Consider the following 22,106-nt stretch of genomic DNA (forward strand, 5'->3'; position numbering starts at 1 on the left):
CCTTGAAATGTTTACAAAATGCTTTTAGAGGCCATTCCACGAAACTTAAATGCCTCGAACATTTCGCGCTATACAAATATTACTTAGACACAGACCATCTTCAGTTAGTCAAGCTTACAACCTATACACAATTGCAATATTGCATGCATGAAGTAAATTGCTCATTGTGCATGGAAACCGTTACTAATAGTTATCACATAAATACATTCCCTTTAGCTGCTGCCATCTCATTCAGAATAACTGTATAACTATTTGCCTGTTTAAATCATTAACATACACTCAACATACTGTTACCCCAGCAGCCCATCTTGGAACAAGCTGCCCTGCCACCCTCATGACACCATCCTGGTACAAGCTGCCCTGCCACCCTCATGACACCATCCTGGTAGGTACAAGCTGTCCTGCCACACTCATGACACCATCCTGGCACAAGCTGCCCTGCCACCCTCAGTGGAGAATGTAAAGAAGAACTCAGTCTTATGTTAGCTACGTCAAGATGTACACAATGCTCTGATCTTTACATTCTTCTACTAATACCATTTGCGCTGGCTGGTATATTGCTAGTTGCTTTAATTGTTTTGCTAAACATTACTATAGCAACTGGAAAGATTCATGGCCTCATTTTCTATGCCAATATACTAGCAAAGAGAAAAATCTTGACTGTTATAGTCAGGTATGCAGGGCTGTTGTTTGATTCCTAACGAGACACAGACGTACCAATCGAGATCCACACGATAGACTATAGAGATTTGCGGTACTATAAGACTATGCTTTGCTTTGCTTGTATAGTGGTAGCAGTTTTACCTTATAAGGTAATATTATAGCCTGCTGTACACATAATTATAACCACATAATTAAAAAGCACGATTTTCTTGATAAAGTTAAATTGCATGGGTACAAAAAAACGATGTGTGGTTTCATGCAAAGTGTGTGAATATTGTGGCAAGTGAAAACCACACATCAGTACATGTATATATGAGCTATAGTGTCCGTGCACTGCAGCAGTTCAGACAAAGGAGTACGAAATATAGAAAGACCTAGACCTGTTATCTGGTGGAAAAAATCTCACCTTATATACATCTACCTAGATTATGTGCTAACTGAGCAGTCTACACAAATCCGCCAAAAATTAATTAGTGTCCTAAAATCAGATAACAATCTGAAAACGCTAAACTTACTACCCGTAATCAAAAAACAATTCCAACTCAGAGCTGAGACTACTACAAACTAGTCAACAAGTCAGTTAAAGTTTACTTTCAAAAGAGATAAGAGCATAACAGCAACTGACATTTTTTAGATCAAAAACTAAGAGCAGAGACCCTAGGTGGAGTTTCAGTACAAAGATGAGGCCCAAACCACAATTCAAAGAGTGGAAAAGAACTCGGACTATGATGCAATACAACATACTACTAATTAAGCCGGAATTAAGAGTGGATGAACATCAGCAAACATAATTATAAACACAGTTATTGATTTCATAACTTCTCACATGTACATACAACCGACCAGAACGAAAGTCCTGCTGTAGTCAGATTCCATACAGAATACAGAATTGGTGTGACACGTTTCTGAATGATTATCAGTAAACATGCACTTGGGTTTCGTTGGAAGTTTGCACCACAAAATTCACATCAAGATTTGATTATTGATGGTGCCCATGGTGTCTATACAATGTGGGGCTTCATGTTTTTACACATAAGCTTCCAACATAATACTTCACTGGACCCTTATCTCTTGGTTACCATGGGAAACCACGTGCAGGGGCAGTACTATGCCTACCCATAGATAATCTATGGTCTACCTCAAATTGAATAGGTCAGACAACAATAACAGATGGCCATGCCATGTGGTTATGTTGCTTAACTGATTTCCAACTCAGTCCCCTAAATGCATGGGAATGTGGCGATCACTAAACCACAGATGCACAACTGACTTGAACAGTTCCAAGAATAGATTAATTGTCTCAAAACAGCAGTGAATCAGAAGAGCTAGTGCAGCATCCATTTTAGAGTTGAAAGATCTATAATATCTATATAGGGTATTATATGCAATGTCTTACTATACATTCATAATCATACATTCACTGCAGGGAATTACTATAATGTCTTTGAGTATACCCCAATATTTAATCAGTATAGGTCAGACAACAATAACAGATGGCCATGCCATGTGGTTATGTTGTTGAACTGGCTTTATATGCAGTGGTTTTCCATACCTTTGCAGGCTATACTCCAAGAGCACTGCAACCACAATGTAGTGAATAGCCGCTAAATGTTCCAGGTGTCTCATATTTTGTCTGACTGAAGTGATGGTAGCTCTGATGGTAGCTCAGCTAACTTGTTGCTTGGTTCATTGTGACAAAATGATATGAGCTAAAACTTGTATGTATAGCTATAGGGAGCGGAGGGCCTATATTTACTAGGCTCAAAATTGGATATTTCCGAAAGCAGCTTGTTGACCTCAAGCATTATAATTATAGAAGGAGTGTTGTGAAAGTATAGTAGTAACCCCTTGAGTTGTGTGAAAAAGCCAGTATTTTACCCATCATTGATTTTTTGTGATGTGTGGGTGGACTAAAATAACACAGACAGGTAATATAATTATTTGGCGAGTGAGCTATTAGAATTTGGCGATTTTTAATTTGACGTCTTAGGCTACTACAGCAATTAGGTCCACTAATTTGGCAGTTTTGAAAGTGCCAAATGAAAACCAGTTACAGTTTGCATTTTGCAGGCCATAGCAAGTAATTTTGTTGGCCTGTTACTAACAATCATAACAGAAGCCAACCTATATTTATTTACTACATTGTGGTTGCAGTGCTCTTGCAGTATAGCCTGCAAAGGTAAGGAAAACCACTGTATATGATTTCCAAATTCCCCTAAGTGCATGGGAAATGTGGCAATCACTAATTAAGACACTAGACAGTTCCTAGAATAGTACATGACTGTAGTCTTTGCAAAGCAGAACAGCAGTGAATCAGAAGAGCTAGTGCAGCATCCATTTACAGTGAGTTGAAAGTAATCATTGCAATCTAATGTCTTACTATAATTATATAATGATCATTGGACCAAAGTCAACTTGAATTTAGCATGGTGGTACCACAGAATCTGGTACATAAGAAATTAACTTTTGGCTATCAGCTCAGCTTTCAGCTATGTCAGCTTTTGGTCAGTACAGTGAATCAAAATGGCTAAGTTAATTAAGACCAGATCGAGGAGGTTGCAATTGGTTCCCACGATTAATTAAGATTCACGTGAGCTTATGTTTTCTATGTAAAACTCCAGAAGAGGTCCGACAGGCGAGGTGCATCAAGCAATTAGCCTCTGATTGCACTCAGCAAAAACATATATATATGATGTGGGCGGATAATTATTGCTCAATCAAAGGCTAATTGCTTGAGCTGCACCGCGCCTAGCCTCGATTCCAGGCCGCTTTTAATTGGCCTGGAATTGAGGCTACACCGCGCCTGTCGTACTACCTCCTCTGGTAAAACTCCAAATCGCTGAGTCAGCACTTTTTATCTACTTCCATTCTAGCTCGTTTATCTCTCTTGTATAACATTTCCTGTTAGTTTATGAGTTGTAGTAGTTTAACGCTATGATTGCTATACCTGCTACATCAAGACAGGAGCCAAAGAAGTGCAGCAACAACTCAATGTTTGTGGTTTCTGGCTCATTGCTTCTAGTACGACTACGCTACTCACTTTCTAGTGTCACTGAGCATTTTTAGCATCATTTACTACTTAGAGAGCTACAATCATCTGCAGTATGTTAGCTTTGCTATAGAATAGCCACTTTTCTCCGTAAGTTTCCGTATATTTTCACCGTGTACAAACATTCCTCCGTAAAACGTCATGAGTCATGACCAACCTCCTCTGATTTAGGACAGTGATTATAGAACCTGGTGACTATATATGCTCGATTAGAGGCCGCTCTTGTATAAAGGCCGCTCTCAAATAGTAGCCTCCTTTGCTAGTGAAATGTAACATTTAGTAGCCGCTCTCAAATAGTAGCCTCAGTGAACTTTAACTCTAGCATTTTTCTGCACGTGGCAGCCAAAAAATTATGTATAGGATATACCACACCTATATAAGAAGAATATGCACCTATATATACCGTGGTTACTCTGAGGCGTAGCCGAGGGGTATGTAACCATGGTAGAGGGTACATATTCTCCGAGTAGGTGTGGCATATCTTACTTATACCACGTGACCGCAGCATTATAAACGGAACCTCCCCTAGCAACAATTCAATCTACGATGCAGAGACTATGCCGGATTTTACAGTCGTTAAAGAGCTAGTAGAGCAACACGTCGACTCCTACAGATGCTCAGAAGCTTCCATGGTCCAAGCGTTGACCATTCGACGTCCCTCACTGGAGTTGCAAGCTCTTTTTGGATAAAATGTATCTCAAACCCCACCCACGGACTCATGGAGGCTTAGCCATCTTGTTGGAGACCAGCTTCCGTGCCTCTGCCGTCGCTTTGAGTCTTGGTATCGTCAAACATGGCTCCTTTCTCTTTGCTTACTTTCTTGAGCAAAAGAAAAAACATTAGAGAAAACTTGAAAACGGTGCATGCCTGGGGCTGTATGATATTTTTCTATATATCCTACACAGCTGTTGACCAATGAGATCAATAATTAGTGGTGACGTAAGTGTGGTATAATACTACATCAGCTATAGGTACATGTACGTAGGTACTAGGTACAGTCAGTGGCGTAGCCAGGGGGTGGCAAAGGGGGCAAATTCCCCCCCTTTTTCTGGGTCTCTACTGCTCTGCTCAAGTTATTGTATCTGATTATCTTGCTGAGCACTCCCTTTCTTCGGAATCTTGCTGCAGTTAGCTAGCTAGTATAGGCAAGCAAAACAATTTACAGTGGAACCTCTGTTAACAACCACCTCCGAATAAAGGCCAATTGCTATATAACGGCCAGGCACCCAGGTTCAAAATGAACAGTTTGTGTACAAAACAACCTCTCAACAAAGGCCACCTCTGTATAAAGGCCAAAACATTGTTCCCCAAAGGTGTCCGTTATAGAGGTGTTCCACTGTAGTCTCTAAACTGTGAGCTATTCTGGTCTAAATCTATAGACGTAGACAGTTCTTGTTCTTTGCTAAACCAGAGATAAAGTAAGGAAAGGGATTGGCAACGGTCGAAAAAATGTGACTATCCGTGATGCGCTACGTCATCGACTTTTTTTCATCTTTTGTAGCCTCCATTTATAGCTAAAAGTAAAAAAAAAACATGCTTAAGAAAACTGATCAAAATCAAGAATTTATGCAGCCTAGTAGTCAACGGAGACACAACAAAACAAGATGTGTAGGTAAAACATCATAGGCTTACTTACAGCAGTGCTTCTTAAAAGGGGCACAAACTAATATAACACTTTCTCGTCTTTTACAGCCTCCATTTTAGTATTTTTGGTTATAAATGTAAAAAACATACAAAAGAGATTAACTAAAAGTAATATTACTTCGTTTCGCGGGCGTTGTGCCGGGAAATAATGTGCATCAAGGATGGTTGAGAGGAAATCAATATGAAATCAATGTGAATGATCACGTGAGTTACTCCCGTTGCCAATCCCTCTATTACTCTATCTCTGGCTAAACGTACTAGCTTCTTCTATGCAAATAAAACATCAGGCCACACCTAACTAATAGAGAAGTCAATTATGACGTCATAATTAAGAGGCGTGGCTTCCGGTCAAAATTTCGGCGCTGCGCAGCTGGTAAATTTTGCCCCCTCTTCCAAAAAATCCTGGCTACGCTCCTGTACAGGTAGCAGCTTGTTAGTGCTTCACAAAGACTTTCTCATGGCAGAGATCAAGTTTTTATGCAGGTGAAAAGAACTTTTGATGACAAACTAAAGGTTGTTGAATTAGCTAGAGCTATTAATAAATGCCTTGAACAGGCCTCTCACTGGATTGTAGCCTCAAAATGAAACATTTAGTAGCCACGGCTCCTGATCAAATAACGGTATTTGAAATTAGCATTTGGCTATCAGCTCAGCTTTCAGCTAGCTACATCAGCTTTTTTGGCCTGATGGAGTGGACATGGTACATGTACTAGGTATAGAATAAGATTGTTGTTAAGATCTATACGCTTACAAGTATATACTAGGCGAGTGATGGAGCACGAACGTAAAACAGTATATTTGTATAATTATAGTTTACAGCTTCTTGCAGCTACCAATAGCTATCTCTAGTATAAAGCTAACTACTAAGTAGAATAGCAACCTTCTACGAATAGATTTTGCTATTCCTGATTCTGGAGATTGCAATAGCCTTCAATGTACTGGTAAGCAAAACTAACCTCAGTTGTAGATCCTAGTCTGTGGAATTTGTTAGCATATAGTTATATGGGGTGCCATTTGTGTCAAAATTAATACAAATTGCACGTACATTATAAATGAATACATATATATATATAAATGCAGATGGTGCATATATGATATGCAGGTGCCCCATATGTAAATGCAGCATGTGCATATAGCAAATGAAGTGTTTGCATATACAAATGCAGCACGTACATTTGTATATGTACCTGATATATATAAATGCAGCAGTCGCATATAATAAATGCAGCAGTCCCATATAATATATGTAGCAGTCGCATATAATAAATGCAGCAGTCCCATATAATATATGTAGCAGTCGCATATAATATATGCAGCAGTCGCATATAATAAATGCAGCAGCCTCATATAATATATGTAGCAGTCGCATATATAAATGCAGCAGTAGCATATAATAAATGCAGCAGTCCCATATAATATATGTAGCAGTCGCATATAATAAATGCAGCAGTCCCATATAATATATGTAGCAGTCGCATATAATATATGTAGCCTCGATCCCAGGCTGAGTTTTCGCTTTTATAACGGTTAGGCGAACCAGTTGTTCGCCTAACCGTTATAAAAGCGAAAACTCGGCCTGGGATCGAGGCTAATAATATATGCAGCAGTCGCATATAATAAATGCAGCAGCCTCATATAATATATGTAGCAGTCGCATATATAAATGCAGCAGTAGCATATAATAAATGTAGCAGTCGCATATAATATATGTAGCAGTCGCATATATAAATGCAGTCGCATATAATAATTATGTCTTGGTGCGCATGCGCATGCAAGTGAGGTATTACGGGTATACGGTAGTGTGTTTATGTGTCTTGTGTGTAGACTCGACTATAGCTGCTATACAGCTGCTCAAGGATCAATGAAGTGCAAGTAAGGGTTTCTATAGGCCTTCTAGTAATGTTTTCTTGGATTTAATTAGTGTATTTGCAATTTGTTCTCGAGTTATGCTAAGTGTTGCTTACTTGCAATGACATTGCAGCCTTTTGAGAAGAGTGTGTAGAAAAACTTGTCCATGCATGGTGACTGAGTATTGCTACTCTTAGACTATACTTATAGTAGTTAGCTCTGCACTATAGAACGCTATATATATATAGCTATTGATAGCTGCAAGAGTGAGAAGAGAGCTCTGCTGCAATTAGGCTCTATAGCCATTCATTTTATACTTGGACTTTGGCATCGATCCTAACAATCATGGACGATCATTACCCACTCGTTGCATTTATTATTGGGACTGCATTTGCGACTGCTGCATTTATTATATGCGACTGCTACACGACTGCTACATATATTATATGGGACTGCTGCATTTATATATGCGACTGCTACATATATTATATGCGACTGCTACATATATTATATGGGACTGCTGCATTTATATATGCGACTGCTACATATATTATATGAGGCTACTGCATTTATTATATGCGACTGCTACATATATTATATGGGACTGCTGCATTTATATATGCGACTGCTGCATATATTATATGGGACTGCTGCATTTATTATATGACGCTGCTGCATTTATTATAATTATGCGACTGCTGCATTTATTATATGCAACTGCTGCATTTATTATATGCGACTGCTGCATTTATTATATGCAACTGCTGCATTTATTATATGCGACTGCTACACGACTGCTACATATATTATATGGGACTGCTGCATTTATATATGCGACTGCTACATTTATTATATGCGACTGCTGCATTTATTATATGCAACTGCTGCATTTATTATATGCAACTGCTGCATTTATTATATGCGACTGCTACATATATGATATGCGACTGCTGCATTTATTATATGACACTGCTGCATTTATATATATCAGGTACATATACAAATGTATGTGCTGCATTTGTATATGCAACCACTTCATTTGCTATATGCACATGCTGCATTTACATATGGGGCACCTGCATATCATATGCACCATCTGCATTTATATATGTATTCATTTATGATGTACGTGCAATTTGTATTAATTTTGACACAAATGGCACCCCATATAGTTATTCCTTTGATCTCTGTGCAAAAAACTACAAAATTATATGCCGATCAATCGAGGCCAGCTTAGTTAGTCTCGCGGACCCAGACCCTGAAGGAGATCTGGCCATTTTCACAGTACAGAGTTGTTTTGACCTCACCAAAATATCGTGGTGCTCTAAGTGACTGATAAGTACGTTGTGAAACCGCATAGCTGCAGGGCTAGCTAAAATAGATTTGGCAAATCTAATTATGTGGTTTCACACATCCGTCCTCCACCCACTAACCACTTATCAATGTAAACATGCAGCCACTTGACTGCTGCACAAGTAGCTCATGCGTAATTTTTCAGACGATATAATATATCGGCTGGTCCACGAAAGTAAGTTCAGTAACAATATTGGTTCTAGAGCGGATATATACAATAATTATAATAGTATCTATAATTATGATATGACTGTTTTTTAATCTGCAATAATTATAATTATACCATAGGTTAATTAAGTTTTATACGTTTTATTCAGAGCTAATTCAGATTCTGTGATCCAATTATATACTGCTATTAATTTAGCCTTTCTGGAATTAAAGCACAATCATTAACATGGCAACATTATCATCATCCTCATACATGCACCTCAGATATGCTGTCTAGAAATATTCTCAGCTGGTTTGTGCTGCTCCTGACCCTAGCTACTGTTACCAGGAGTGAGCACTATCACATTGTGCCAGTGGATTCAACCGACTTGTGTCATGATTATCGAAATGAAACTTGTTTTACTCTCGAGCAGCTTGTTCAAACAAACCTGTTATCTGGTGGAGACAATCTCACCTTGAGCTTTCTACCTGGAGATCATGTGCTAACTGAGCAGTTATTGATTCGTAAATTCTCACATGTGCATATTACCGGCCAGAACGACAGTACAACTATAGTCAGATTTCACAGCAATGGTACGATGCGTTTTGTTAGTACTACTGAATTATATATTGAACACTTGGGTTTCGTTGGAGCGAAAATTGGACTGCAAAACTCACATAAAAGTTGGATCATTGATGGTGCCCACGATGTCTATGTCAATGACTGCTACTTTATGAACTTTGTACTACTCAATCCGGCGGAAACCCACATAGTTAAGATTTCTAATACTCAAGCTGCAACAATTGAGAGCACTCTCTTTATGAACAACACTGGTCAGGCACTGCACGTTGAGGCTGATGATGTGTACATAACAAATAGCGAGCTTACTAGAAACAATGGAGGTGCAGTTGACATTGAATCAAACAACACACTGATCAACAACACAGAGTTCAACTATAACAGTGCTGAGAGATTCAGTTCTTCGAGCGGAGGAGCAGTACAAGTGGGATCTGGAACTGTAGTGATCACTTGGTGTAACTTCACAAATAACAACGCTTCTCAGTATGGTGGAGCAATATATGTTGACTCAGGCAGTGTGACCATCTCCAACTGTGAGCTGACAAACAACAGTGTTAACTTTGGTGGGGCGATTTATGTTCAGTCCGGTAGTGTGTCTATCATCAAAAGTGAGCTGACAAACAACAGAGCTCACAATAATGGTGGAGCAATTGGTGTTAACTTAGGCAGTAATGTGTCTATCTCCGACAGCACACTGACAAATAACAGAGCTGAAGTTTGTGGTGGAGTAATTCTGGTTGACTCAGGCAGTGTGTCTATCTCCAACAGCACACTGACAAACAACCATGCTGACTCTGATGGTGGAGTGATTCGTGTTACCTCAGGCAATGTGTCCATCTCCAACAGCACACTGTCAAACAACAATGCTGGCGGTAATGGTGGTGGAGTGATTAATGTTTACTCAGGCAATGTGTCCATCTCCGACAGCACACTGACAAATAACAATGCTAACTATGGTAGTGGTGGAGCAATTAGTCTTAATTCAGAGAACACAGACTGCTTTGGTGGAGGGATTATTGTTGACTCAAGTGAATCTAGTGTGATCATCTCCGACAGCACACTGACAAACAACAGAGCTAGTTATGGTGGAGCGATTGGTGTTTACTCAGGCAATAGTGTGATCATCTCAAACAGCACACTGACAAAAAATAGTGCTAACCAAGATGGTGGAGCGATTATTGTTGACTCAAGTAGTTTGAACATCTCCGACAGCATACTGACACATAACAGTGCTACTGACTCTGGTAGTGGTGGAGCAATTGATGTGGCCTCAGGCAGTGTGACCATCTTCGACAGCACACTGACAAGCAACAGAGTTAACAATAATGGTGGAGTAATTAATGTTTACTCAAGTAATGTGTCGATCTACAACAGCACACTGACAAATAACAGAGCTAATAAGAGTGGAGTAATTGATGTTTCACAAACAGCCACCTTGATCATCAATAACACTAACATTACTAATAACAATGCCATGGTCAGTTTATACATTTTACAGTCTAATGTGAAATTCACTGGATCGAATATTGTCAGCAATAACAATGGCCCTGTCTATGCTTTCAATAGTCGAGTTGATTTTAATGGACCTACAACACTCAGTAACAATCGCGGTGTGTTTGGTGGAGCTCTCAGCATTATTCAGAGTCAAATGTACATTAACACAGGAAGAGTGATCATCATCAACAACACAGCTACCTCTGGAGGAGGGATATTTCTGAGAGAGAGTACACTCTTTGTAAATAAGGAGTCTTCACTAAAGATCAATCAAAACAAAGCACACAAGGATGGTGGAGGGATTTATGCATATTCAAGCAGACTTGAGTTCCAATCTGTGCTGATGCGTGGTCCATCTGGTGAGCTACTTCCACCACATACACAATGTGAGATTGCTCACAACATTGCTGAAAATGGTGGAGGTATTAATGCAGTAGCTACAACCATTAAACTAGCATCTTCATATGTCAACATCGACTCAAACACCGCAAACACTAGTGGAGGTGGAGTGTATCTACAGCAAAATTCGAAACTGTACCTCTTTAAAGATCAATTTGAGCATCTTATTATAGCTTATCAATCATATTATCAGTATTATGTCAAGTTAATGATTAACAACAACTTGGCTCAGTACGGTGGAGGGATATTTGTGGCAGATGATACAGAGAGTGGTGCCTGCAGAGGAGGGGCCAACAAAACTAAAAACAAAGCTACTCAAAACATTTTTGCGGATTGTTTCATTCAAACAATTTTGTTAAGTACTGAATCAGATGATACCCCCGACAATAGTAACTATTTCAACACATTCATGTAACAACACAGCTACCCAGTCAGGAGCAGACATCTACGGAGGTCTGTTGGACAGGTGTACAGCAAGTCAAAGTGCTGAATATCACATTTCTTCAAACGAATCTCCAATAGATTACATAAACAAAACAGTAAAATTCTCCTCGATCTCCTCTAGGCCTGTTCGAGTAAAGTTATGCCAAAGTGACAATATTTCCACAAAAAAGGGACACACATTTAAAATCAGTGTTATGGCTGTTGACCAAGTTGGAAATCCTTTGATTGACACGATTCACAGTTCTGTTGTTAGTAAGAGTAGAATTAACCGTCTCAAAGAAGGACAGACAGAACAGGAAGTTGGTAATCAGTGCACAGAATTAGAGTACAATGTATTCTCACAAGACAGCTCCGCTCAGGTGGAACTCTATGCTGATGGTCCATGCAACAATTTGGGAATTTCGAAAAAACTGATCAATATTTATTTTCTAAACTGCACATGTCCTATTGGACTCAAGCCAATTCAGTCCGATATTGAGTGCAGGTGTGACTGTGATCCAGACTTGCAACAAGAATATCAGATAACAAATTGTTTTGAGGAAAATGGAGTCATAACGGTGGAAAGAAATAACAACACGTGGATACAAGTCAAAAATACCACCAATGAAACAGGGTATGTTGTTAGCAGCTGTACACTTGACTATTGCGTACAAAAACCAGTCAATATCAGTCTAAGCAACAGTGACGAACAGTGTGCCCACAATCGAAGTGGTGTCTTGTGTGGAGAATGTGAACCAGGACTCAGTCTTGTGTTGGCTACGTCAAGATGTGAACGATGCTCTAATTTTTACCTTCTTTTTCTAATTCCATTTGCACTGGCAGGCATATTGCTAGTTGCTTTAATTCTTGTGCTCAACATCACTATAGCAACTGGAAAGATTCATGGCCTCATTTTCTATGCCAACATACTAGCAGCTAATAGATCAATTGTCTTACCAAATACAAATATTAACAATTTTTTGACAGTTTTCGTATCATGGGTGAATCTTGACTTGGGTATTGAGACATGCTTTTTCGGTGGAATGAAGTCTCAACCAAAAGTACTCCTTCAACTTGTTTTTCCAGCTTACTTGTTTCTTTTAATGTTTTTTATTATCATTTTGAGCAAGTACTTTGACTCATTTGCAAATCTTCTCTTGAACAGGAACCCAGTTGCTGCCCTAGGCACACTCGTCCTACTCTCTTATTCCAAACTTTTACGGTTTATCATTGCTGCACTGCAATACAGGGTCTTGGATTATCCTGACGGTTCAACCAACACTGTTTGGTTGTATGATGGCAATGTGCAATACTTCACTCCCAAACACATCCCTCGGTTTGTTGCTGCTGCCATAATCCTCATTGCCGGTGGATTGTTCACTATACTGCTCTTTTTGGGGCAATGGCTTCCGCACTGTTCAATGCTTACGATATGGACCGAGAACACAAGGTACATTGGCTTCATGGATACATACCATGCTCCATTCACTCCCAAGCATCGCTACTGGGTGGGACTGCTCCTCTTCGCTCTGATCCTCCACAACCTAGTAACTGCTACGGTTTCAGACACTTTTCTTCCCGTGCTAATGTCTGGGGTTCTATCAGTTGGACTGATTGTCTGGAAACTACTAAATAATCGTTTGTACAAAAGTAAGTTCTGTGATTCCCTCGAAACTCTCTATCTATTCAATGTTGCTATTCTTGCATTTGGCACCTCTTATGTCAAAGATACAAAGAAAGATCAGTCAGCACTAGCCAATACGTCGATGGTGCTATCATTCACTTTATTTGTAATTACATTCTGCTACCATTTTTACAAATTCGTACTCAAGAAGAGTAACACATGGCTGAAGATAGAGGACATCCTAAGGAATTTAAGAGCTGGTGTTGCAGACAGACGAGCTAACAATAATCGAGAATTGTATCATCCAAGAGTCTATGAAAATGATGACGAAAACGATTATGAACAAAGAGACTCCGTGGACTTACCTTACACTGATGGAGCAATGGACGAAGCTGACCCTGATCGCTACATCACACCTCCCATCATCAGACCAGCCACGAGGCCTGACCAGCTGAGACTACCCTACATGGATGAACTATCCCCCCTCATTACAGAGGACTACAGACCAGCCCCTCCCCCTACAAGAGTCAATCGTCGTCCTGTTGTTACGCACACAGAAATCAGCCCCATACGCAATGAAGTGTGAACTGTACGTACGTCTTACTTAGCTTTGTATGCATGGTATACCCTAAACTTGTTTATAAAATTGCATGTCGTTTTCCTTGTTTTGTGTTAAACTTCATTAGACATTTTAGTCATAGGATTGTGTCCAGGACCTTTCATTTCTATTATGCGTATTAGTTCTCAGAGACATTCAAGACATGAATACTGAATTAATGTGATATCGCTATATAGTCTACAAAGCAAAAGATAAAACAGGACAAAACTCAATAACTAATTATAAAGAGGAATAACTATAGATCCCCCTCTCCTCTCCAATCTATATGCTCAAACCATGGCCAGAGGAGGTACACATCTTTCAGACTCTCTATGCAAGTTTGTAGTATTTTATCTAGTAACTATTTGATTCAAGTCCATTTATGATTGAGTGGTCCGGCCGCAACGTTAGTCTATATAATATGCATAACATTAGCTCTGGAATTATAACAATAATTATAGTATAGCCTCGGAAACAAGCAGATCAAGTTTTACAGTGATAGGAGGTCGACCGACACAATGTATAAGGGTATATATGTAGAGTGCATGTGTGACAAAGCTAAATGCATGGATTCAGCAATGTTAAAAACACGTACGACCAGATAATATAGCATTATACATTCGTACCTTGTTCTTCCACTGCTGCTATCTCTTGTGAAGTAGCTGTGAATAGTTTACACAAAATAATCCATGTTCATTATAATTATATGCTCTATACTTAAGACAACTTACGGCAGGCCATCCTGGTACAGTCTGCAGATGCACCTGTACGAGTTTTACGACATGTGCTGCACAAAATAGAAGTGTATAATATACATATAGTATTCTATCCTCCTGCATATGTTCACTGTACCATATATTGCAACGATCTTTGAACAGTTCTCCAATCTTGTAACTAACACCATTTAGAAGACATGAATCTGATACTGGAAAATAATGTGCTATATAAACTTATCACAGTAGAATATCTGACACATGCATGTGCATGGCAACTGTATATAGTTACTTACAGCATAAACCCCTTGAAGCACTCTGCGTACCCACCACGGCATATGCTGTATAAAGTGTTCATCATTGTCTCACACATGAGCATGCACTGTACCATATTTCGCATCCGTCTTTGTAAAGGTCTCCAGGATTGTAACGCTTACCATTTGCAACACATTCTTTAGCTGCTTGGAAAATAACGCTATAGTAAACTATCACAGAATAGGACAAAAAGTAGATAATTATAGCTACATGCATTCATTTGCATGGGTGATAGATATAGCTCTATAATTATACTTACGGCAGATTGTCTTGGTGCAAGATGGATTCCCTCCCTCAAGACATATGCTGCAATACATAATTATTATCTTTCACACCGAGTGACACTGTTATACCATTTATTGCATTCGTCCTTGAAATAGTCTCCAACCTTGTAAGTCACGCCATTTACAACACATTCCTTTACAGCTGGTTGAAAAAGAATGCAAGGATAATTCGCAATATGTAACTATAATCATACTTACGACAGGAAGTCTTGATGCAAGTTATGGTCCCACCTTCAATACACGTGCTGTTCATAATAAATGTATATAAAATGTACTACATTTGTAGTTTCTGTTACAGTACCATTTTTTGCAACGGTCTTCCATATTGTCTTCGAAACTTTCTCCAATTTTGTAAGTCACACCATTTTGGTGACATACATCATCAGCTGCTTGAAAACAATGAACCGGTAAACTAAACTATTCCATGCAGATTCACAATAAACTAAAAGCTCGACATAATTACATATAACGGATAATTTATTATGAGGCAATTTATTATACTTACAGCAGGTCAACTTGGTGCAGACTGCGACCCCATTCTCAACACATGTGCTGCTCGTGATAAAAGTATACATTTAAAGTAGCACAATAAAATATTAATAGTCTCTCACACTGTACCATGAATTGCATCGGTCTTTAAATTCCTGTCCCACCTTGTAAAGCACACCATTTACGATACATGGTTCTAGAACTGAAAAAAGCATAATTTTTTAGAGAGTGTATAGAAGTATGAACAGTGCTACAAGAATTACAAGTGAGCTGTACATACATGCATACATACATCTAATGATTATTACATCGTCCTATTTAATGGCCCGGTCAGAAATTAGATTCCATGCATTGCATGGCAGCTAATTGCAAACATGCATGAATGCACACTGGCATGGCTATGAACCTATACCCCCCCTCCCACCGTGTACATTTAGCAACAACATGCAATTGAGTGATGATCGAGACACTTCTTACTTTCATCCCATTGCGCAGACACCATGGCTGCCATAGCGATGACAGTAAATACTAGAATTAAATTCTTCATCTTCGTTTTAGCTTCAGTTCAGTAAGTTTTGCGAGGTAACCTGGACTATGCGTATTGTAGAGTGATTGCAGCTTATATAGCCGGTTGTACACAATATATGGAATGTTTCATCCATCACATTGCCTTGGTAACAGAGTGGAGGTATCGATATTTCACATTACCTTTGATCCCAATTCCCAGACACCATCGCCATATGCACCTGTGAATTTAAACGTTCAGTTAATCTCCTTTTTTGGAACTTAACTGAAACCATAATTATGAGACTTCTATATAATATAGTTAAGTAACATTACAGCTATGTAATAGAAGGATTGGTCGTGGATTTTGCAGATAAAAAAAACACGCAAAATGCAAAAATGCATGTTTAATGCGCTAAAAAAGATATCCTGTAAAAAATAGCAACCTTCGAAAATTACCCGCTATAATTATATGGTATAGCTATAGTGAATATAGACGTGGTATATAGGTATACATGTAGTCACTGCACGTGTGCTGTAATTATGCAATCTTTGTTTTTTTTAATGGGCGAGTTGTACATGTACATTGTATAGGGTGTTATAATAATTATAACTAACAGGCCACCATGAAGAGTGTCATGCACTGCAGGTGCTCAAACAATGGGACATGATACACTCGACTACACACCAGCCCAATTATTGATCTAAGCATTCCGTGGATATTTTAACAGGTTTTATCATTCAAAGTCAATCTCAAGTTACACAGCTGCTATTATGCAACCTTTGTTTTTCTATTCACTATAATACATGTACATTGTATATATAAGGGTGTTATATTATAACAAACAGGCCACCATGAAGGGTAGTGTCATGCACTGCAGCTGCTCAGACAATGGGACATGATACACTCGACCACACACCAAGCCAATCATTGATCTAAGCATATTTTAACATGAAGGTTTTATCATTCAAAGGCAATCTCAAGTTACACAGCTGCTCGATGATTTTTCGCTGGTAACACAGAGTTGCACGTAGCATGATAGCTATTATGCACACTTGTTGGAAGACTACTATAGATGCCACACATGCAGATGCATGTGGTTGAAACATTTAGCAATACATTTGATCCTAAGTGCTGTATAGCTACTTCTCACGTGTTGCGACAACTCTCCCATTGAAGGAACAAGATTTCAATTGACTGCCATGCAAGGTCAGCATCTGCAATCAGTAACTTGCTCTGCAGAGGAGGCAGTAACCCTCTATAGTAACACAATGAGTCGGGTACATGCAGGGGAGGGTAGCAATAATACGATTAATCCGCCACCGTCAACTATATAGCGTCTCTCCACCTGACACAGGACTATCACATCCAACACACCACTTCTCGTCGTCGTTTGCCTATTATTTTAGTGGTTCATTTCAATCGGCTCAAATCATGCCCGGCACATAATTATTCATCTCTTGCATGCAGCTATAGTAACTCAATCTATTGGCATTCCCACCTCTCCATGCAGGTATACCAATCTTAACAGATGATGATTTGATTACCCCCTGCATACATGCTTCACGATATCCACGTCACACTCTCAACCCTCCACCCCCACACACACCCATTAAAGTCCTGGATGGATTTCTCATCTGCATGAGGGGAGGAGCTGTGTAATATGAAGGCACTATTAACTCACCCAAGAATTAGTTAAGATGCTGCCAGAACATTCTATATGAATTTTTGTCGATCTTAGAGACTAACAATGTTGTTGTGTTTTGTATAACCATGCTTGTTGTAATACAAAACGTCAATTTGTCTGCACATCGACCTCGAATCGTACCAGCTAAACTTATGCTATACACCAAAACTCCGGCCCTGTATATAATGATATGAAAACTCAAATGCTATAGCGTAATTATTGTACATTGGCTTATATAGCGTGACGAGGACATAGTCAATTATAAGCAATGCCAGAAAGGTGAAAGCATTTAAATGAAGCATGTGCATGTGCATGTTTGAATCATAAAGTGCTTCTGATTGGTTGCGTACAATTTCATAGGAAGTACAAATAGTAGCCTATAATTATTCTATACACCTTATTTTGTATTAGATCATGAGGATGTTATTGAAAGCAGAAACGGCTGTGTACATATTAATATGCCAATGTTTATCGGTCTCGCTTGTCACATGCATAAAATCAAATTTAGGAAGCAAGTCAATTCCTTTCATACCGTATAGTGCGAAATTTTGAGGGGCTTAATTTTCACTGTTCGTGGGTTAGTAATCCTACACGAAAATTATGCTATAACCGTGCAAGGATTAAAGGCGTGGCCTTGGAATGTTTACAAAATGCTTTTAGAGGCCATTCCACGAAACTTAAATGCCTCAAACATTTCGCGCTATACAAATATTACTTAGACACAGACACTCTCCAGTTAGTCAAGCTTACAACCTATACACAATTGCAATATTGCATGCATGAATGTATATTAAATTGCTCGTTGTGGAAACCGTTACTATAATAATTATCACATAAATACATTCCTATTATATACTTTAGCTGCTGCCATCTCATTTGGAACAACTGTATAACTATTTGCCTCATTAACATACACTCAACATATACTGTTACCCCAGCAGCCCATATTGGTACAAGCTGCCCTGCCACCCTCATGACACCATCTTGGTACAAGCTGCCCTGCCACCTTCATGACACCATCTTGGTACAAGCTGCCCTGCCACCCTCATGACACCATCTTGGTACAAGCTGCCCTGCCACCCTCATGACACCATCCTGGTACAAGCTGCCCTGCCACCCTCATGACACCATCTTGGTACAAGCTGCCCTGCCACCCTCATGACACCATCTTGGTACAAGCTGCCCTGCCACCCTCATGACACCATCTTGGTACAAGCTGCCCTGCCACCCTCATGACACCATCTTGGTACAAGCTTCCCTGCCACCCTCATGACACGTGCTGCATGTATTAAAAGTAGCGTGCTACAATACATTGTCTCTCACACACCTCACTTGCACACTGTACCAGAAATTGCATCGGCCTTTGAAATGGTCTCCAACATTGTAAGTCACCCCATTTACGACGCATACATCTCCCTTAGCTGCTTGAAGATTAAATGGAATGCATGATCATATAAAAAGTTAGACACAATAGAAGTAAGGAGAAATACAGAGTTCAGAGAAATAGTGTGGTGGCAATGATTAGGAAAAGCAAGAACAAATTTTTCTCCCAATTGAATACCAAGGATAAAAAAGTATTCTGGAAGACTGTGAAAACCCTAAATGGGAGAACTTGTTCTATTCCTACCCTTGAAGAGAGTGGCACAACTATAGACCAAGCAACTTGCAAAGCTGAAGCTTTTAATAAATTCTTCCACTCTTGTTACAATCGTAACTGCCCTCCCTTACAGGCTAACAACTCCATGGAGCAATTTGGCAACATGATCCCTTCTGGGTGTCCTGAAGAGTTACTGTGCACTGAAGAGGAAGTATTTAAAGACCTTACCAAACTTGTAATTGGAAAATCTATGGGTTGTGATGGCGTAGCTGCTAAGATGCTAAAGAGCACTGCTGCAAGTATTAGTGCCCCACTCACGTCTCTTTTCAATTCCTCTATCTCGACTGGATGTTTTCCGGCAGCCTGGAAGATGGCTAGAGTTGTTCCTGTACTGAAGGGAGGCAACCCCACTCATGTTAGTAACTATAGACCAATTTCGATACTTCCTACAATAAGCAAAATTTTAGAGAAACACGTTAAGTCTCTTTGTCAGGAACACCTGTGCGACCAGGCACCTATATCTCCAAGGCAGTGGGGCTTCATGTCATCACGCTCATCTATCTCAGCCCTAATACAGGTGATAGAAGACTGGAGTAGAGCCCTGGATCAAGGTCAAGAAGTATGCGTAGTTTTCTTTGATATCAAAAAGGCATTCGATACTGTCCCCCATGTCAATCTTCTGAAACATCTACAGTCACTTAATTTTAACAAATATTTACTAAACTGGGTGCATAGCTACTTACTGGAGAGGAAACAGTTTGTGGGTATTGATGGCAGTAACTCAGACAGCTTACATGTTCTCTCAGGTGTGCCCCAAGGTTCGGTTTTGGGTCCACTATTGTTCATTACGTACATAAACCAAGTCACAGATGTTATTTCTCAAGACAGTAAGCTAAATATGTTTGCTGATGACATGGCCTTATACAGAGTTATCACATCTACTAATGTGACTACGTGAATCTTCAAAAGGACATTTCTAAAGTCTCAAATTTTTTGAACACTAAATTATTAGAATTTAATCTTGGCAAGTGTAAGTTTATGTCCGTTTCTAAGAAAACATCGCGCTCATTGAAGGCTCCAACTCTACTTCTAAATGGTTATGTACTGCAGCAGGTTTCTAACTACAAGTATTTAGGAATTACCATATCGGCTGACTTGAGCTGGCACACTCACATCAATACGATTTGTAATAAAACAAGGAAGTTGATAGGTCTCCTACATCGCAGGTTCTCTGAGAATTCTTCTCCAACAACACTGTTAAAGTTGTATACATCGTTCGTGAGACCACATCTGGAATACGCATCCTCTGTATGGAACCCATTTCACAAGTGTGAAATAAACAATTTAGAAAAAGTCCAGAGATTTGCTATGAGAGTCTGTCTGAAGAAATGGAATTTGAAAAGTGAAGAATTACTCACCTTGACCAGGCTTCCTTCTCTGCAGCTGAGGCGCCTTGCTGCGGTGCTTTGCCACCTTTTCAAAATACTACACAATCTAACTGACTTCCCAAACAACCCAGCAACCAAGAGAAATATGACGTACAGTAGTAGAACTGTTAACTGTTTTACTCTAGTCCCCTACCAATGTAGAACATCCTTTTACAAATTCTCATTTTTTCCGCATGCAATCACAATATGGAATAGGCTGGTTAGCCACAAGGACTTTACTTTAGTAGACTGTACTAGTATAAGTTCATTTAAGTCTCATCTGTATTCACATCTAGTTGACATGTTGTAACTATTAAAACGTATGTTATAGGACTCACTTCACCCTAGCTTTGTAGCTATTTGTGTATCCTTGCAATTAATTGCTAAATCTTTCATAAAAAAAAAAAAAGAATTAAAAGTGCTGTATAAGTACATGAGCTGCTAAATTTAGCAAGCCGTAATGTGTAATATTTACTTACCTGGGCACTGATTTTGTGGAGCACATTTATTCTTGTTCTCATCAATAACCTGTCCTACGCAGGACACTCACATTTTTGTGTGCATTGACGTGAACAAATAGTGATGGGGGTGGTGCAGGTAGCAGGGCAGGCCGACGCTCAAGTCTTGAATATCTGGCCTTGGACAGGGCACCACTGCCCTGCATTAGTTGCATGGTGCATGTGAATACAGTATATAGTTTGGTTTTTCTATAAACAATGTGTGGCCCCGTATGAAAGAAACTAATGGCATTCAAAAATTGCAGAAAAGTTAGCAGTATAAATAGTATCATGGCATTTCGATAGAGAGACACCTGCATGGAGTCGAAAACAAATAGGGCTCCCCATATATAGCTGCCACGTGTGAGCAGGCTCATGCAGTAAACAGCCAGACAGACAGACAGACAAACATAAAGTCTCGCGGCTACGTATGTGCCTCGGGTTATGAGCAACATGCTATTATTGCATGCATGCATGGGAAATAATTCACCTGTATTTTGGTGAGATTGAAAAATAGGTCCAGCAGGCGCTATGGCAGCTGGCTCCCATAGCAACGACGGCGAACAGAAGAAGCTTCATCTTTGTTGAGAGTTTTATTTAAAAGTTCTTGTGTTGCTATAATATATATAGGTTCTGGAACATGTGTGATATAGCATATAGCCTACATGCAGTTGACGTAAACCATATTTTTGGGGTGAGACCCATGCATGCACAACTAAAATGGATGCAACATATCGTATTACATGTACCTGACCCTAAGTGCATGTATA

The 22,106-nt window shown here is 39.4% G+C and overlaps 3 protein-coding genes and 1 long non-coding RNA gene across 5 annotated transcripts; 2 read left to right on the forward strand and 2 right to left on the reverse strand.

Moving 5' to 3' along the window:
* The first annotated feature begins 1,913 nt into the window (after positions 1 to 1,913).
* On the forward strand, positions 1,914 to 17,921 carry LOC135344072 (probable outer membrane protein pmp6). 2 transcript variants are annotated; one of them, XR_010397323.1, is made up of 2 exons: positions 1,914 to 3,006; positions 17,642 to 17,921. XR_010397323.1 is itself a non-coding variant. In XM_064541159.1 (2 exons), exon 2 carries the CDS (start codon positions 8,992 to 8,994, stop codon positions 11,590 to 11,592), a length of 2,601 nt encoding a protein of 866 aa, XP_064397229.1. In that variant the 5' UTR covers positions 1,955 to 3,006; positions 8,990 to 8,991; the 3' UTR covers positions 11,593 to 11,596. The 2 variants fall into 2 exon arrangements, 1 of the variants encoding a protein (XP_064397229.1); XM_064541159.1 differs by lacking the exon at positions 17,642 to 17,921 and adding an exon at positions 8,990 to 11,596 and having other exon boundaries at positions 1,955 to 3,006.
* On the forward strand, positions 11,816 to 13,973 carry LOC135344073 (uncharacterized). Its single transcript, XM_064541160.1, has one exon. It carries the CDS (start codon positions 11,816 to 11,818, stop codon positions 13,808 to 13,810), a length of 1,995 nt encoding a protein of 664 aa, XP_064397230.1. The 3' UTR covers positions 13,811 to 13,973.
* On the reverse strand, positions 14,540 to 16,350 carry LOC135344328 (kielin/chordin-like protein). The gene is made up of 11 exons (XM_064541496.1): positions 16,332 to 16,350; positions 16,101 to 16,215; positions 15,753 to 15,825; positions 15,640 to 15,686; positions 15,436 to 15,520; positions 15,333 to 15,379; positions 15,204 to 15,276; positions 15,110 to 15,156; positions 14,924 to 14,993; positions 14,832 to 14,876; positions 14,540 to 14,609 (listed from the first exon to the last, which is right to left on the reverse strand). Exons 2-11 carry the CDS (start codon positions 16,168 to 16,170, stop codon positions 14,540 to 14,542), a joined length of 627 nt encoding a protein of 208 aa, XP_064397566.1. The 5' UTR covers positions 16,171 to 16,215; positions 16,332 to 16,350.
* Positions 17,922 to 18,155: 234 nt separating the features above from the next.
* Positions 18,156 to 21,961, reverse strand: LOC135344075 (uncharacterized). The gene is made up of 3 exons (XR_010397325.1): positions 21,827 to 21,961; positions 21,319 to 21,497; positions 18,156 to 19,236 (listed from the first exon to the last, which is right to left on the reverse strand). It is a non-coding gene; the product is annotated as an uncharacterized LOC135344075 (long non-coding RNA).
* Between the last annotated feature and the right edge of the window lie 145 nt (positions 21,962 to 22,106).

This window comes from Halichondria panicea, chromosome 11 (genome assembly GCF_963675165.1).
Source record: "Halichondria panicea chromosome 11, odHalPani1.1, whole genome shotgun sequence".
In the NCBI taxonomy this organism is placed as follows: domain Eukaryota; kingdom Metazoa; phylum Porifera; class Demospongiae; order Suberitida; family Halichondriidae; genus Halichondria; species Halichondria panicea.

Coding starts and splice junctions, on each gene's coding strand:
- LOC135344073 (XM_064541160.1), top strand. CDS start 11,816: ATGGCTGTTGACCAAGTTGGAAATCCTTTGATTGACACGATTCACAGT.
- LOC135344328 (XM_064541496.1), bottom strand. CDS start 16,170: ATGAAGAATTTAATTCTAGTATTTACTGTCATCGCTATGGCAGCCATG. Junction 15,826..16,100: donor GTCTGCGCAATGGGATGAAA/GTAAGAAGTGTC, acceptor TGCTTTTTTCAG/TTCTAGAACCATGTATCGTA. Junction 14,877..14,923: donor AAAGACGGATGCGAAATATG/GTACAGTGCATG, acceptor CACTTTATACAG/CATATGCCGTGGTGGGTACG.
- LOC135344072 (XM_064541159.1), top strand. CDS start 8,992: ATGCTGTCTAGAAATATTCTCAGCTGGTTTGTGCTGCTCCTGACCCTA.